The 15,720-nt window shown below is 45.7% G+C and overlaps 1 protein-coding gene across 1 annotated transcript in view; it reads right to left on the reverse strand.

Annotated features, from left to right (window-relative positions):
• Positions 1 to 15,720, reverse strand: part of LOC124613600 (neuroendocrine convertase 2) — a 1,535,239-nt gene that overhangs the window by 187,886 nt on the left and 1,331,633 nt on the right. The window contains exons 9-10 of the mRNA XM_047142315.1: positions 15,220 to 15,432; positions 6,174 to 6,274 (exon numbers count right to left, since the gene is read on the reverse strand). Coding sequence (XP_046998271.1) covers positions 6,174 to 6,274; positions 15,220 to 15,432 — 314 coding nt within the window. The remainder of the gene's footprint in view (positions 1 to 6,173; positions 6,275 to 15,219; positions 15,433 to 15,720) is intronic.

Genomic DNA, 15,720 nt, shown 5'->3' on the forward strand with positions numbered 1-15,720 from the left:
CGGCCAACACCGCGGTTCCTGGTGTGTCCGCTGTGCCGTGCGTGTGATCATTGCTTGTACAGCCCTCTCGCAGTGTCCGGAGCAAGTATGGTGGGTCTGACACACCGGTGTCAATGTGTTCTTTTTTCCATTTCCAGGAGTGTATTTATATATTACGTATGTTAAAACGTATGTCCTATGTCCGTCCTAATGCTCATCAGAGTATTTTGTAACAGTTAGAAATAAATCGGTTAAGGACTTTACAAATTCTTTGATAGTAAATTTTCCCCTTCATATATTAAACATTGATTTACATATCACATACATTTAAAAAATACGTATGTAAAAAGAAGCACGTATTCGAATGCAACGTTGTGTCAAAATTTCGAAACAGTCGGTGCAGAGCTTTCAGAGCTTTACAGTTTGGGAGAAACATACATTTACATTTTTGTACAGATTTTCTCTATAATTATTACATTCATATTCATATATTATATGTCGTGCTGCAATAGGTATATAAAAACACGCAAGTATTCAAATGTAACGTTATATCCGAATTTGAAAGTAACCGGTGAAGAACTTTCAGATATTTATGATTTTGAACAAAACATTTACATTTTTATATAGATTTTCTGTTTAATCATTATATTTATATTTACATATTACATTTCGCGCTCAAGTAGGAATATAGAAACACGCGCGTAATTGAACGTAGCGTTATGTCAAAATTTGAACATTATTTGTGAAGAGCTTTCTGAGATTTAAAATACTGAACAAACAATTATTTTAATTTTTGTTTTCGTACTTTGCTGAAATACTTGATTAACAAATTATTATTGGATCAGTTCGATGAGAAACAGTACAGACAAAGAGAAAACTGAAAGTTCTTGGCAGATTAAAACTGTGTGCCGCACCGATACTCGAACTCGGGATATTTGTCTGCACAAGCACGTCGTGATGAGTCCGTAGAGTATCCACCCGCGAAAGGCGAAGGTCCCGAGTTCGAGTCTCAGTTCGGCACACAGTTTTATTCAAGTTTCATATCAGTGCACACTCCACTGCTCAGTGAAAATTTCATTTTGGAATGAGAAAACTATAAACTGTTAATAGGGGTCGCTATAAATTCAACAAGGGAAGAAACAAATCATCAAATAATGGATAATTCACATAGATACCACAACGTTGGAATCTGCACATGATTTACGGAGAGTTAAATCTGCAGTGACCGTGTCCGCCAAAATGAACGAAGAACTATACGCGCAACTAACATTTCGGATTGATGACTTACTAGCCTGCAGACATTTTTGTAATAAACAAGTATGCATTTAGACTACTATTTTATTTCGTAGTTCGGTGAATCCTCTGATTGTTATCTTGTGTGAGTTACAACAGCCAGGCGTCATGTTTGCTAGGGCCAGCCCTGTCTCATTAATTATTCGTTGTGCAACACATTCTTCAATAAAGGCATGTGAGTCCGCGGGGAGAGCGATCAATCAGCGAGGTCAACCGATATGGATCATTCTAACACGCACAGCGGTACGTCGAAGGCTTAGCTGTAACCTCACAGCATACTGAGGACCAATATGCTGGAATCTAAATTCGAATGCAATCATTCTGAGAAGATTTGAATATCTGCTCAAGGTGGCGGCAACCGTTAAATATACGTAGACCAAAACTTAACAGCTCTGATTCTTCTTCACCGGGGAAGCGCTGTGCTACAAAAAATACTGTAGGTTGATAGTTGCAGTCAAGGCAAAGTGGGAAACCTCTGTGAACGAAAGAAGTTGTCTGTTCTCTAACTACCATCAGGCTGTTCTTGACCACTGCCCCTCCTACAAATTGCTTCTAGCCTTTTTTTTTTTAGGTCGGAAGAATATGGGATTGGAGACGTTCTGAAGTCATAAAATCGAAGAGCACAGACGCCCGAATCCGAAATTGCCAGCTTCTCTTCGGATCAGCGCTAGCAGGAAGACGACTCGGACGCATACGATATGCTCTCGGCACAGACCGCCAGTGATGCACCGGGTGATCAAAAAGTCAGTATAAATTTGAAAACTTAATGAAACACGGAATAGTGTAGATAGCACTCCGTCTTCAGGCCACGAGTGGCCTACCGGGACCATCCGACCGCCGTGTCATCCTCAGAGGACGATGCGGATAGGAGGCGCGTGGGGTCAGCACACCGCTCTCCCGGTCGTAAGATGGTATTCTTGACCGAAGCCGCTACTATTCGGTCGAGTAGCTCCTCAATTGGCATCACGAGGCTGAGTGCACCCCGAAAAATGGCAACAGCGCATGGCGGCCTGGATGGTCACCCATACAAGTGCCGGCCACGCCCAACAGCGCTTAACTTCAGTGATCGCACGGGAACCGATGTATCCACTGCGGCAAGGCCGTTGCCTATAATGTAATTAGAGAGGTAAAAATTGACACGCATGCTTGGAATTACATGGGGTTTTATTAGAACAAAAAAAAACAAAGTTCACAAAATGTCCGACAGATGGTGCTGGACAGCAAAACGTCAGTGACTGCGCATGACAACTGTGTATGAAAGGAGCTGTAATGAGAGAGAGAATCAGATGCGCCAGCAGTCGCAGCATGTTGACGTTACCTGAAAAGGCGCTTTTAGTGAAGCTGTATTATCAGAATGGGGAATGTGCTAGGTCAGCGCTACGATCCTATCGCCATAGGAAGGGGATTCGAATGGGTAAAGGGCCGTAGACAAATGCAGCTGTGGCGAGAATGACTTCGAAGTTAGAAGCCACGGGTTGTTTAGACGATAGACCCCGCAATGGCCGACCGAGCACAAGGCGTAATGCTGCTGAGACAGTTCAGGAAGAAATGGAGACTGTAGAGGGTTCGTCTACGCACGGGGAAGTCAGCACTTGTGCAGTCGCACATCGAACCGGCATTCCATACACTACTGTTTGGTTGGCACTTAGGCGTACCCTCCGATGCTATCCGTACAAAATCCATCGGCATCATGAACTGTTACCTGGCGATTTAGTGAAGCGGAGGGCATTTGAGATGTGGGCGTTTCAAAAGATGGCGGAAGATGACGATTGGTTGAGTAACGTGTTGTGGACCGACGAAGCTCATTTCACGCTCCGAGGGTCTGTCAACGCCCACAACTGCAGAGTTTTGGCTACCGAAAATCCTAGAACTGTCGTGGAAACTCCATTGCACGAAGAGAAAGTCACTGTGTGGGTTGGATTTACCACATCTACCGTTATCGGGCCTGTTTTCTTCGAGGAAATGCAGATTCTGGTTTTGTAACTGCTACCGTGACGGGTGAGAGGTACGCCGATATGTTACAGAATCGCATCATCCCCAGCCTGGCTGATAAACACCTGCTGGAACGTACGATGTTTATGCAGGATGGCACTCCACCCCATATTGCTAGACGCGTGAAAGATCTCTTGCGCGCGTCGTTTGGTGATGATCGTGTGCTCAGCCGCCACTTTCTTCATGCTTGTCCTCCCAGGTCCCCAGACCTCAGTCCGTGCGATTATTGGCTTTGGGGTTACCTGAAGTCGCAAGTGTATCGTGATCGACCAACATCTCTAGGGATTCTGAACGACAACATCCGACGCCAAAGCCTCACCATAACTCCGGACATGCTTTACAGTGCTGTTCACAACATTATTCCTCGACTACAGCTATTGTTGAGGAATGATGGTGGACATATTAGGCATTTCCTGTAAAGAACATCATCATTGCTTTGTCTTACTTTGTTATGCTAATTATTGCTATTCTGATCAGATGAAGCGCCATCTATCGGACATTTTTGAACTTTTGTATTTATTTGGTTCTAATAAAAACCCATGTCATTCCAAGAAAGTGTGTCAATTTGTACCTCTCTATCTACATTATTCCGTGATTTATTCAGTTTTAAAATTTATACTGACTTTTTGATCACCCGGCATGTAACGAAAAGGTTGCAGAGGACGGAAATCAGATTTTTTAGAAGCAAGTTGTAAAAGAAGATACAGAAAAGAAACGCAGGAATAAGGGAGTAGATAGAAAGTATAACGAATGTACCTATATCTTACGAACCGAATGTATAATTCAGTTAGATAGAACGGATCAGACTCGTGTTTCGAAAATGGCATACACCTACCAGCCAAGAGGTTGATGCCCACTCGGAGGGCAAAGGACAGATAGGGAATCTGTCAGTAGAAGTAATAGTCCGTACGAGGCCGCACTGTCTCATGCATGAGGAAAGAAGAGGTACATGAGGAAAATTTGGCAAGGATATGGAAGGAAGCCTGTTCAAAACATCTGTCTTAGATCTGAAGCAAATAGTTTAGGGTAACCATAAGAACCTAAAAGCGTTGTTGTTTGTATCAGCACCGGAACAATATGAGCAGTGTTTTATAAAAACTGCGCCACATCTCACAGGTCATGGCAACGGAGAATAGGTTTTTACATACAATACTGGCCATTAAAATTGCTACACCAAGAAGAAATGCAGATGATAAACGGGTATTCATTGGACAAATATATTATACTAGAACTGACATGAGATTACATTTTCACGCAATTTGGGTGCATACATCCTGAGAAATCCGTACCCAGAACCACCACTTCTGGCCGTAATAACGGCCCTGATACGCCTGGGCATTGAGTCAAACAGAGCTTGGATGGCGTATACAAGTGCAGCTGCCCATGTAGCTTCAACACGATACCATAGTTCATCAAGAGTAGTGACTGGCGTATTGTGACGAGCCAGTTGCTCGACCATCATTGACCAGACGTTTTCAATTGGTGAGAGATCTGGAGAATTTGCTGGCCAGGACAGCAGTCGAACATTTTCTGTATCCAGAAAGGCCCTTACAGGACCTGCAACATGGGGTCGTGCATTATCCTGCTGAAATGTAGGGTTTCGCAGGGATCGAATGAAGGGTAGAGCCACAGGTCGTAACACATCTGAAATGTAACGTCCACTGTTCAAAGTGCCGTCAATGCGAACAAGAGGTGACCGAGACGTGTAACCAATGGCACCCATACCATCACGCTGGGTGATACGCCAGTATGGCGATGACGAATACACGCTTCCAATGTGCGTTCACCGCGATGTCGCCAAACACGGATGCAACCATCATGATGCTGTAAACAGAACCTGCATAAATCCGAAAAAATGACGTTTTTCCATTCGTGTACCTAGGTTCGTCGTTGAGTACACCATCGCAGGCGCTCCTGTCTGTGATGCAGCGTCAAGGGCAACCGCAGCCATGGTCTCCGAGCTGGTAGTCCATGCTGCTGCAAACGTCGTCGAATTATTCGTGCTGATAGTTGTTGTCTTGCAAACGTCCTCAACTCTTGACTCAGGGATTGAGACGTGGCTGCACGATCGGTTACAGCCATGCGGATAAGATGCCTGTCATCTCGACTGCTAGTGATACGAGGCCGTTGGGATCTAGCACGTCGTTCCGTATTACTGTCCTCAACCCACCGATTCCATATTCTGCTAACAGTCATTGGATCTCTACCAACGCGAGCAGCAATGTCGCAATACGATAAATCGCAATCGCGATAGGCTACATTCGCTCCTTTATGAAAGTCGGAAACGTGATGGTACGCATTTCTCCTCCTTACACGAGGCATCACAACAACGTTTCACCAGGCAACGCCGGTCAACTGCTGTTTGTGTATGAGAAATCGGTTGGAAACTTTCCTCATGTTAGCACGTTGTAGGTGTCGCCACCGGCGCGAACCTTGTGTGAATGCTCTGAAAAGCTAATCATTCGCAAATCACAGTATCTTCTTCCTGGCGGTTAAATTTCGCGCCTGTAGCAATTCATCTTCGTAGTGTAGCAATTTTAATGGCCAGTAGTGTAGTTTGTACGAGGTTTCACTGTCTCATGCACGAAGAAAGAAGAATACGTGAGGAAAATTGGACAAGGATATGGAAGGAAGTAGGCTGTAGTCTGTTAAAAACATCTGTCTTGGATCTGCAGCAAATAGTTTAGGTTAACCATAAGAATCTAAAAGCATTGTTGTTTGAACCAGCTCCGCCACAATATAAGCAGTGTTTTTAAAAAACTGCGCCACATCTCACGGGTCATGGCAAGGGAGAACAGGGTTTTACATATATTGGTGTAAAATACAACAAAGCACGGGAGAAATTGCATTTAATTAGGAGCATGAAGGTGAGGTTGCTGTAGGTTTAGTATAGTGTGTACTGTACTCACTTGGCCTCCAGCGCCAGCGCGAAGACGCCTGCCGCTTCCGGAGCGGCCGCTGACGTGCCAGAGTGCGTCGTCGTGCACTTGCCGTACAAGTCCGTCGTCGCCTGGAACACACGTTGCACACTTTCATCTGGTGCATATGTCGTTAACTCTAGTCTCTACAGTACAGCTAGGTGCTTAGGGGAGGAAGTTCTCCTTTCTTCCATTACATGTGTGTGTATTGGACCGGGGACCTATCAACGACGGTGAGGCTTCGTCCGGCCGTAGCCCTCAGTGGTACACAACCCCACAATAGGCCCAGAAGTCCACACACGCCACCGCCGCCCCATACGGAACCCCGGGAGTGTCTAGTACCAGACGAGTGTACCCCAAATGGTTGCGTGGTAGAGTAATCATGATGTACGCGTACTTGGAGACTGTGTTTGCGCAGCAATCTCCGACATAGTGTAACTGAGGTGAAATATTGGGAACCAGCCCGCATTCGCTGAGGCAGATGGGAAACCACCTAAAAAGCATCCACAGGCTGCCCGGCACACCGGACCTCAACACTAATCCGCCGGGCGGATTCGTGCTGGGGGCCGGCACGTGTTCCCGCTCGGGAAGCAGGGCATTGGACTGCGGGGCTAGCCGGGCGGGTTCCATTACGTGTGATGCCTCTGTTATACGTTTACAATATTGTCAAAGAGCACGCTGTGTGACGATGACGGTTCTAGGCGCTACAGTCTGGAACCACGCGACCGCTACGATAGCAGGTTCGATTCCGGCCTCGGGCATGGATGTGTGTGATGTCCTTCGGTTAGTTAGGTTTAAGTAGTTATAAGTTCTAGGGGACTTATGACCTCAGATGCTGAGTCGCATAGTGCTCAGAGCCCTTTGAACCATTTGTGAGGGTATGTGATATTGTTGATAGTGATCCGTGCGTTGGAGGGAGCGTCAGTTGGCCCACTTGGTGTGATTTGAGAGGAGTCGGCTATGTGTCGGTATGGAGTTTCATTGCTTTTCTTCTCTCATCATCACGCAGTACAAACACGACACCTCATCCATTACAGTCCCATACGCTGATGAGTTAAAACTCAATGTTTAAAGCCCATTGAGAGACTGAACGCAGCTTGGCGGCGTTGGAACCATATGCCGCGGTAAGCAATGGATATAAACGCAGCACTGATAAATTGAGAAGCATCATTCTAGTGACGATATGGACTACAAATGTGGAACTCGAATGCCATAAGCGACTTTTACAAAGATTAGATTGTTATCCTTGGTACTACCATCTAGCAAACGGCTTACTGCAGTAGCGAGCATCTATGGAAAATGGTTGACAGATGGTGAAACCAGAACGGGCGACAAGGAGTTGAACGTCCACGCCTTATCACAGGACCTTGAGGTAGGGTTGTCGAGTTTGTAAGCCAAGATATTCAGCGATACGTGACAATGGAGTACAGAGCTGGCACAGGTACAAATGATTTGGAGCACACCGTTCAGCGCACATTTCTGAACATGAAACTCCTAGCATTCGATCCCTACATGTTCCCGTGTTGATCCAGTGGCATCGTCAGTTATGATTACGGAGGCAAGAGATCATCAAGATTGATCAACGTAACCGTGTCCTGTGGTTGGATCGTTAGATGAATCAAATTTTTTGTTAGAATAGGTCGATGGTCGTGACCGGATGCGACGTCATGTTGGAGGGACGGCTGCTCGAAACAAGAATTCCGCCGTGGACACTGGCTGCTGGGGTAGTATTGTGGTATGGAGGAGATTCCCCTGAGCTGCTGTGGGACTTGTGATAGTAATCAAAGGCACCTTAGCAGCAGTGAACTACTTGAACATTATTGCAGACCAATAGTATGCTTTCATGCTTTACGTCTTCCCCGACAGCATCCCTTCTTCGAGTAGGATAACTCCCCATGTGTTACATTACCGTCACATGTCGCTAAGCGGTATTTTTCATTTTCTATCACTATTTTGTGTTTATTGCATTGTGGGTACTGGACTTGTGTGTTTGGGTGAAAAGTGTTGCGATTTTCGGATGGGTAGGTGCACTCCTGATGTGGTCTCAAGATCCTATTGCAAGCAGAAGGTAGTCAGTGGATCCACTAGGAGACGCGAGCCTCCTCAGCGAATCCTTTAGGAGAGGCGAGCCTCCCCAGGGAGACAGGCAGTCTTTGCGAAGTTACGCTGATGCCTGGTTTGTGCTTTTGTAGTTTGACTTGACACCTCGCCTAGCGGAGAGCCGGGGGCCTCGTGCGGCCACTGCAGTCACTAGAGAATAATTGAGTCTGAAATTTTTGCCTATTCCACCTGAACATTAAAGACCAAGAGGCTGCATCAGTGCCCGACCACCGAGAGAAAGACGGTTGCTTTTACTCCAAAATTTTGGCTATCCGATCGAAATGAGTTGCCCCGCCACTTTGCTTGACGTGACGTGAAGAGCCTGACCCCCTGAGGAGAGACTGTGCAAGGCCTATACCAAATTGTATTTCTTAATGTGCTGTTTGTATTCCAAGGCCGGCCGGAGTGGCCGAGAGGCTCTAGGCGCTACAGTCTGGAACTGCGCGACCGCTACGGTCGCAGGTTCGAACCCTGCCTCGGGCATGGATATGTGTGATGTCCCTAGGTTAGTTAGGTTTAAGCAGTTCTAAGTTCTAAGGGACTGATGCCCTCAGAAATTAAGTCCCATAGTGCTCTGAGCCATTTGAACCATTTTTTGTATTCCAAGAGTGGTAGTTTCTGCTGCATTTCCCTATTTTTTTCGTGAAATAATCGATATTCTTGTTCATTACATTGGCAACAGCATGGACTCATGCCCCTCCGTTGAGATTGTTTTGAAAGTAGAGAAATGGAGGCCTGCGAACAGAGATTCTACATCTACATCTATACTCTGCAAACCACTGTGAAGGGCATGGCAAAGGGTGCCAGTTATTAGACTTTTTTCCCATTCCAGAATCAGGGGAGAACGTTTTTATAGATGCCTCTGTGAGCGCTTTAAATGATCTAATCTTGTACTCAAGATCCCTATTGCGAGCGATATGTAGGGAGTTTTACTATATTCCTAGAGTCATAATTTAAAGGCAGTTCTTGAATCTTTGTATGTAGGCTCTCTCGGGATATTTTATGTTTATCTTCACGAGCCTGCCAGTTCAGTTTATTCATCATCTGTGTGACACTCTCCCACCGAAAAAAAAACTTACCACTCATGCTGCCCTTCTCTGTATACGTTCAATATCCCCTTTTAGTCCTATTTGGTATGGGTCCCACACACTTGACTAATACTTTAGGATGAGTCACAGGAGTGATTTGTATACTGATTACATTTGCCTTATATTCTACCAATAAAGCGAAGTCTACTATCTGCTTTACCCACGAATGAGCCTATGTGGTCATTGCATTTCATAACCCTGATTACATTTCCACTGTGTTCTACAAATAAAACAAAGTCTGCCACCTGCTTTACCAACGACTCAATCTATGCGACCATTCCATTTCATATCCCTACAAAGTGATTGATCCAGGTACTTGTATGAATTGAATGATACTATAGCTATAGGATCCTACGATTTTTCTTTTAATTAACTGCACAGTTTTACATTTATGAACATTTAAAGCATGTTGACGATCCTAACGCCGCTTTGAAATCTTATCAAGATCTAAGAGTATTTATGCAGCTTGTTTCAGACAGTACTTCAGTACACATCGTCTGCAGAAAGTCTGATGTTACTATTAATACTGTCCACAAGTTCATTAACATAAAACGTGAACAGAAAGGATCCAAACACAATTCCATGTTGCACAACCTAAGTTATTTTTATGTCTGTCGACGCCTCTCCATACCAGATAACTTTCTGCATCCTCCCTACCAAGAAATGCTCAACTCCAGTCATAAATTTCACTTGATACTCCATGCGATCGTATATTTTGTAAAAAGCGTAGATGTAGCGAGACAAATGGCTTCCAGAAATCAAGAAATACTGCATCTGATGCCTTGCTCCAGAGCTTGCAGTATGTCATGTGAGAAAAATACGAGTTGGGTTTGACATGATCGATGTTTTCGGAATCCATGCTGGTTGCATGTAGGAGGTCATTCTGTTCGAGATATCTCATTAAGTCAGAGCTCGGCTCACTGAGAGAGAGTCATATCGGACCGCCGTGTGGTGCTGATAGGCGCACGTTAGCTGATTTGGGGGAATGTACTTGCAGGTGTCACAAACTGTGGTGGCGCGCTCTATATTCTGAACAGCTCTTTCCTTCCTTGCTTTGCTTGTGTTGCTTAACTGATTACGATGTTTGGCCTCTTTTTGACTCATTTGCTCTGAATTTGCGAGGTGCCCAGATGGGATGTTGCTGCGTTTTCTCCATGCAGTCTTCCATATCATTTGCTGCCCCCCCCCCCCCTCCCACCCACAATGATAGTGTCATTTTGTAATTTCATTTGAGGTCGTGGAGTGCTTTGGTCTCTCTGAATATGATATGACTTTTATCAATCTTTAACAGTGAAAAAAAATCTGTTGATCTCCTTCACTTTACTACAACGTTTCCATGGTTGGGTGACCCACAATAACAAATATGAGCTGTTGTACGCCTATGCTGATGTTCTCACTGTGGCAGTGGTTTCATTGAGCACAGTGGCCAAATTCAACGATCAGTTATCTTAAAAAATCAGAGAAAAGAACGAGCACTGCACTAGCTTGTTGTGTATGATCATCTACGTCTACATATACATCTACGTGATTACTCTGCTATTCACAATAAAGTGCCTGGCAGAGGGTTCAATGAACCACCTTCAAGCTGTGTTGTTTTGTAAAGGGCATTGCACACACTCGTCTAGTCAGATTACACACACACCGGAACTTTCATATGTCACAAGATCAAATGCTACAGTGATTTGAGGAGCATGATAATGAAGCACGCTGCTGTTTTGGTCACTAAGTTCGTCTGATTTGGTTTCGATGGAACACATCTGAGACGATCTTGGGTGTAAACTTCGTGCCTACAAATCACCAGCCCTCAACTTAAGGGAATTTAATGACGTGTGCATAGATATCAGGTGCCATATACCTCCGAAAAACTGTTAAGGGCTTATAGTATCCATGCAATGCACAATCGCTGCTACATTGAGCTCCAGATTCATAAGAACATAATATTAAACAAATTGCCAAAAAGTTTTGCCTTATCAGTATACGTACGCTCAACGGGCACTCTGAAGACACAACTGTCACACACCTTAGGGTAGGAGTTATTGTAAGTGGAGGATGGTTGGTTGCTGTGGGGGAGGGGACCAGACACCGAGGTCATCGGTCCCAGCAAATGAAGGATGGACGGGGAAGGAAATCGGCCGTGCCTTTCAAAGGAACGATTCAGGCATTTGCCTGAAGCGATTTAGGGAAATCACGGAAGACCTAAATATGGATGGCCGGACGCGGGTTTGAACCGTCGTGCTCCCTAATGCGAGTCCAGTGTGCTAACCACTGCCCCACCCCGCTCTGTTAAGCGGAGGATGAAACCTCGTTCCAAGTAGGTGGCTGGACCTATAACTCGGGATCTCCCAGCGAAAACTGCGAAACCACTTTTCATGTTGTGCTGCTATAGTATATCGGTAAAGCGAATATCGGACTGAAGTAATTTAGTATCGTTCTATTATATGAACATGTAAAAATCTAATGGTTTATTGCTAAAGAGAACATTGCAACGCTTTCCGTCGACGATGCGCTTATTTGTTTGGGCTGACTACATCCACACATTGCAAAAGCGATACTGCAAATATCTGTCGAAAACACTAAGAAAACATGCCTGACGAGCGCATCGAGCAAAGTGAAGGAAATATATAGGAAACAGGCGATTCGGCCAGACTTCGCTTAGTATATACGGCTGGACGACTTGTCTGGAGTAGTTTTTTTTTTCCGTGCGGCTAGGGTCGCCCGTCGGGCAGACCGTTAGCCTGGTGCAAGTCTTTCGAGTTGACGCCACTTCGGCGACTTGCGTGTCGATGGGGATGAAATGATGAGGACAACACAACACCCAGTCCCTGAGCGGAGAAAATCTCCGACCCAGCCGGGAATCGAACCCGGGCCGTTGGGTATGACATTCCGTCGCGCTGACCACTCAGCTACCACGGGAGGACTGTGAGGTAGTGACAATGAATTATAGACAAAAACCATTCCGCGCAGATCAGTCTGACTGTTAGTGAGAAACCTTTCAAACTCCCTATACCAGATCCTCAGACTGGGCTTCACATAAAAAAAAATACGGCTTGGAGAACTCTAATTTATAACATGCCCAGATGCTGCTGTCGTAAAAACCGAAGAGTACGCTTTAAACAGAATCGATATATACATATGGCGGGAGCCTTCCATTCAACAGCTGGCACCACCACGCCCGAGAACGCATTCGGGCAATAACATCGTGAACGCTATGTAGTGCGAAATGATTTAGGCGGTAGGGATCTGTTAAAGGAATTTCTTAAAGGGAGCTTCTTCCTCTAGGGTAGCATTTTTCGTGTCTCCAGAATGAGATTTTCACTCTACAGCGAAGTGTGCGCTGATATGAAAGTTCCTGGTAGATTAAAACTGGCCGGCCGCGGTGGTCTAGCGGTTCTAGGCGCTCAGTCCGGAGCTGCGCGACTGCTACGGTCGCAGGTTCGAATCCTGCCTCGGGCATGGATGTGTGTGATGTCCTTAGGTTAGTTAGGTTTAAGTAGTTCTAAGTTCTAGGGGACTGATGACCATAGATGTTAAATCCCATAGTGCTCAGAGCCATTTGAAAATTTTTTTTTATGAAAACTGTGTGCCCGACCGAGACTCGAACTCGGGACCTTTGCCTTTCGCGGGCAAGTGCTCTACCATCTGAGCTACCGAAGCACAACTCACGCCCGGTACTCACAGCTTTACTTCTGCCAGTGTCTCGTCTCCTACCTTCCAAACTTTACAGAAGCTCTCCTGCGAAACTCGGAAGGTAGGAGACGAGATACTGGCAGAAGTAAAGCTGTGAGTACCGGGCGTGAGTCGTGCTTCGGTAGCTCAGAGGGTAGAGCACTTGCCCGCGAAAGGCAAAGGTCCCGAGTTAGAGTCTCGGTCGGGCACACAGTTTTAATCTGCCAGGAAGTATCATTTTTCGTGTCTGTTACGCCTGGGCAGGTACTGGGAACAAGCTCAAAGCGTATAGCTCTCTCGCAGCTGATCAGTGAAGTGCAATCCGCCACCGGTAGCTCAGTGGTCAGCGTGACGGATTGTCAATCCTCTGCGCCCGGGTTCGATTCCCGGCTGGGCTGGGGAATTTTCTCCCCCCCCCCCCCCCCCCCCCCCAGGGACTGGGTGTTGTGCTGCCCTCATCATCGTCCTATCATCGACTGCAGGTCGCCGAAGTGGCGTCAAATTGAAATACCGGCACCCGGCGAACGGTCTGACCGACGAGGGGGGGGGGGGGGGGGGGGGGGGCGCTAGCCATACGATTAAACATAAAAAGCGAAGTGCAAGGCCATTTCTCTAAATAACGATGACAATCGAACGGTTGAACTCAAAATTCAAGCTTTCACACCAGAAGTCTAGCATTCTTTGCCGACTGACAATTCAGGCTTAGTCTGAATAGTATCATTCCCTGTCGCGCTGCTGAGGGTCTCATCCCTAACAACTTGTAACGAGCATACATTTGTCTCACTTCGATCACCCTTGCTATGAGAGACGAAAGGCGACAGCTGATATAGATATAACAAGCAATAAATAAACTGATAACCTTTTTTTCATCCAGAGGCAACCGGTTTCGGCACAGCATTACGCTATCTTCAGGCCCACTATGGTAACGCAGTGGCTGAGCTTGTATTGCCAGACAAAATATCATTCAAAAGCGAACCAGTATCCGTACCAGCGCATTTAACACGGCTCACATTATTTATGATTTTTGAACAATGCTCAAGAACTACGGAGACGCTTCGGGAACTCAAATGGGAATCCCTGGAGGTAGCAGACGTTCTTCTCGAGGAAGTCTATTAAAAAAATTTAGAGAACCGCCATTTTAAGCTGACTGCAGAACGATTCTACTGTCGCCAACGTACATTTCGCTTAAGGACAATTTTTCCCTTGCTCTATATGCGAGTGGAACAGGAAAGGCAATGACTAGTAGTGGTACACGGTACCCTCCACCGCGCATCGTACGGTGGCCTGCGAAGTATTTATGTATATGTATATAATGGCGGTCGAAGAACTGACAGTGGATGACGAGATATATCGAGGGCCTAAGCCATCTGACGTGTGTGGAAGGTTGAGAAAATGTTGTTAAATAATGTCGTCGCGAAACATTGATTCTACACCCGGGGACATGCTGATTTAGCTTGAAGTGGAAGACGTGAAAACCAATGATGTTAACTTTTCTAATGTAGTATTTAGTGGGGTTGTAGACATTCGTCTTACTTTATCAACAAGAAAGGGCTAGTAGCACACCTAATAAATATTTTAAGGAAGTCTGTTGAAACATAAGTAAAATCTCTGGAAACACACAGTAGCTTCGCCCTGCTATTTACTGAAACAAGGAGGTCAGATGAAGGTGATGCATTTATTTGGCCTTTTGATATTTGTTATTTAAACACAGGGCACAATTTGGAACTGATAATTCTATTTAAATACGGGATTTATTTGCTGCATGAAGAAATACTACAAGGAATAGGTGAGGTGAGGAAATAAATTTTTGGAGGACCCTTAGAAGAAGCAAGGCCAGGTTAGTGGCACATTTGCTACAATGTCGAAGACAGTGAAATTCACGCTGGAAGGAGCAAGGAGCAGCAGAGAGAGAGAGAGAGAGAGAGAGAGAGAGAGAGAGAGCGGGGACGGATAATAGGAGCAGAAAAATATCTGAATATGAAAGACAGGTTGCAGAGGCAGAGGGGTGTAGCAGATTCATAGAGATGAAAAGATTACAACAAAATAGGAAATGTTGTAGGAGAGAATCTGGAAAGACAGATGAGTTAAGAAAGAAAAATCGCTGTGTGCCCGCATGAGTGACATGCACTTCAAGTTGGCGACTGCGCATGCGCGCAAAGAACACCGAGCAAGCGAGTACTCACGACTCCGGTGTTGGGGTCCTTGGCGCCGTTGCTGAAGGTGGAGGCCAGCGTGGAGGAGCAGCTCTCGTCGTAGTGCGCGTTCTGGCCGTCGTTGATGGCGCTGTTGATGGACACGGTCCACATGCTGGCCGCGTACCCGTCGCAGTTGCAGTCGTCGTCCTCGCCGCCGTCGCCGCTCGCCCACACGTAGATGTTGCCCAGGCCGTTCCGGCCCTGCACAGCACAATGGCAACTTCGCTGCATTCGTCCTAATTCCTGTTATTTGGGAGCCGTAGCCCCATAAATACTGCGTAAGCCTCACCAAACATCCCAGGTGTAGACTTATCATCGAATTAGGTTCCATTTTCAGTTAACTACTATTATCCGTTGAAGTACAGTCATCACTTTTCAAGAAAATATGATTCATGAGTAATCACCTTAAACGAGAAGTTTCAATTCTGTTAAGTTTTTTTCGTTAGGGTACTATACATTCTTATAAAAATAGTCACCATGAGAAAATTG

This window comes from Schistocerca americana, chromosome 4 (assembly GCF_021461395.2).
Source record: "Schistocerca americana isolate TAMUIC-IGC-003095 chromosome 4, iqSchAmer2.1, whole genome shotgun sequence".
Taxonomy (NCBI): Eukaryota; Metazoa; Arthropoda; class Insecta; order Orthoptera; family Acrididae; genus Schistocerca; species Schistocerca americana.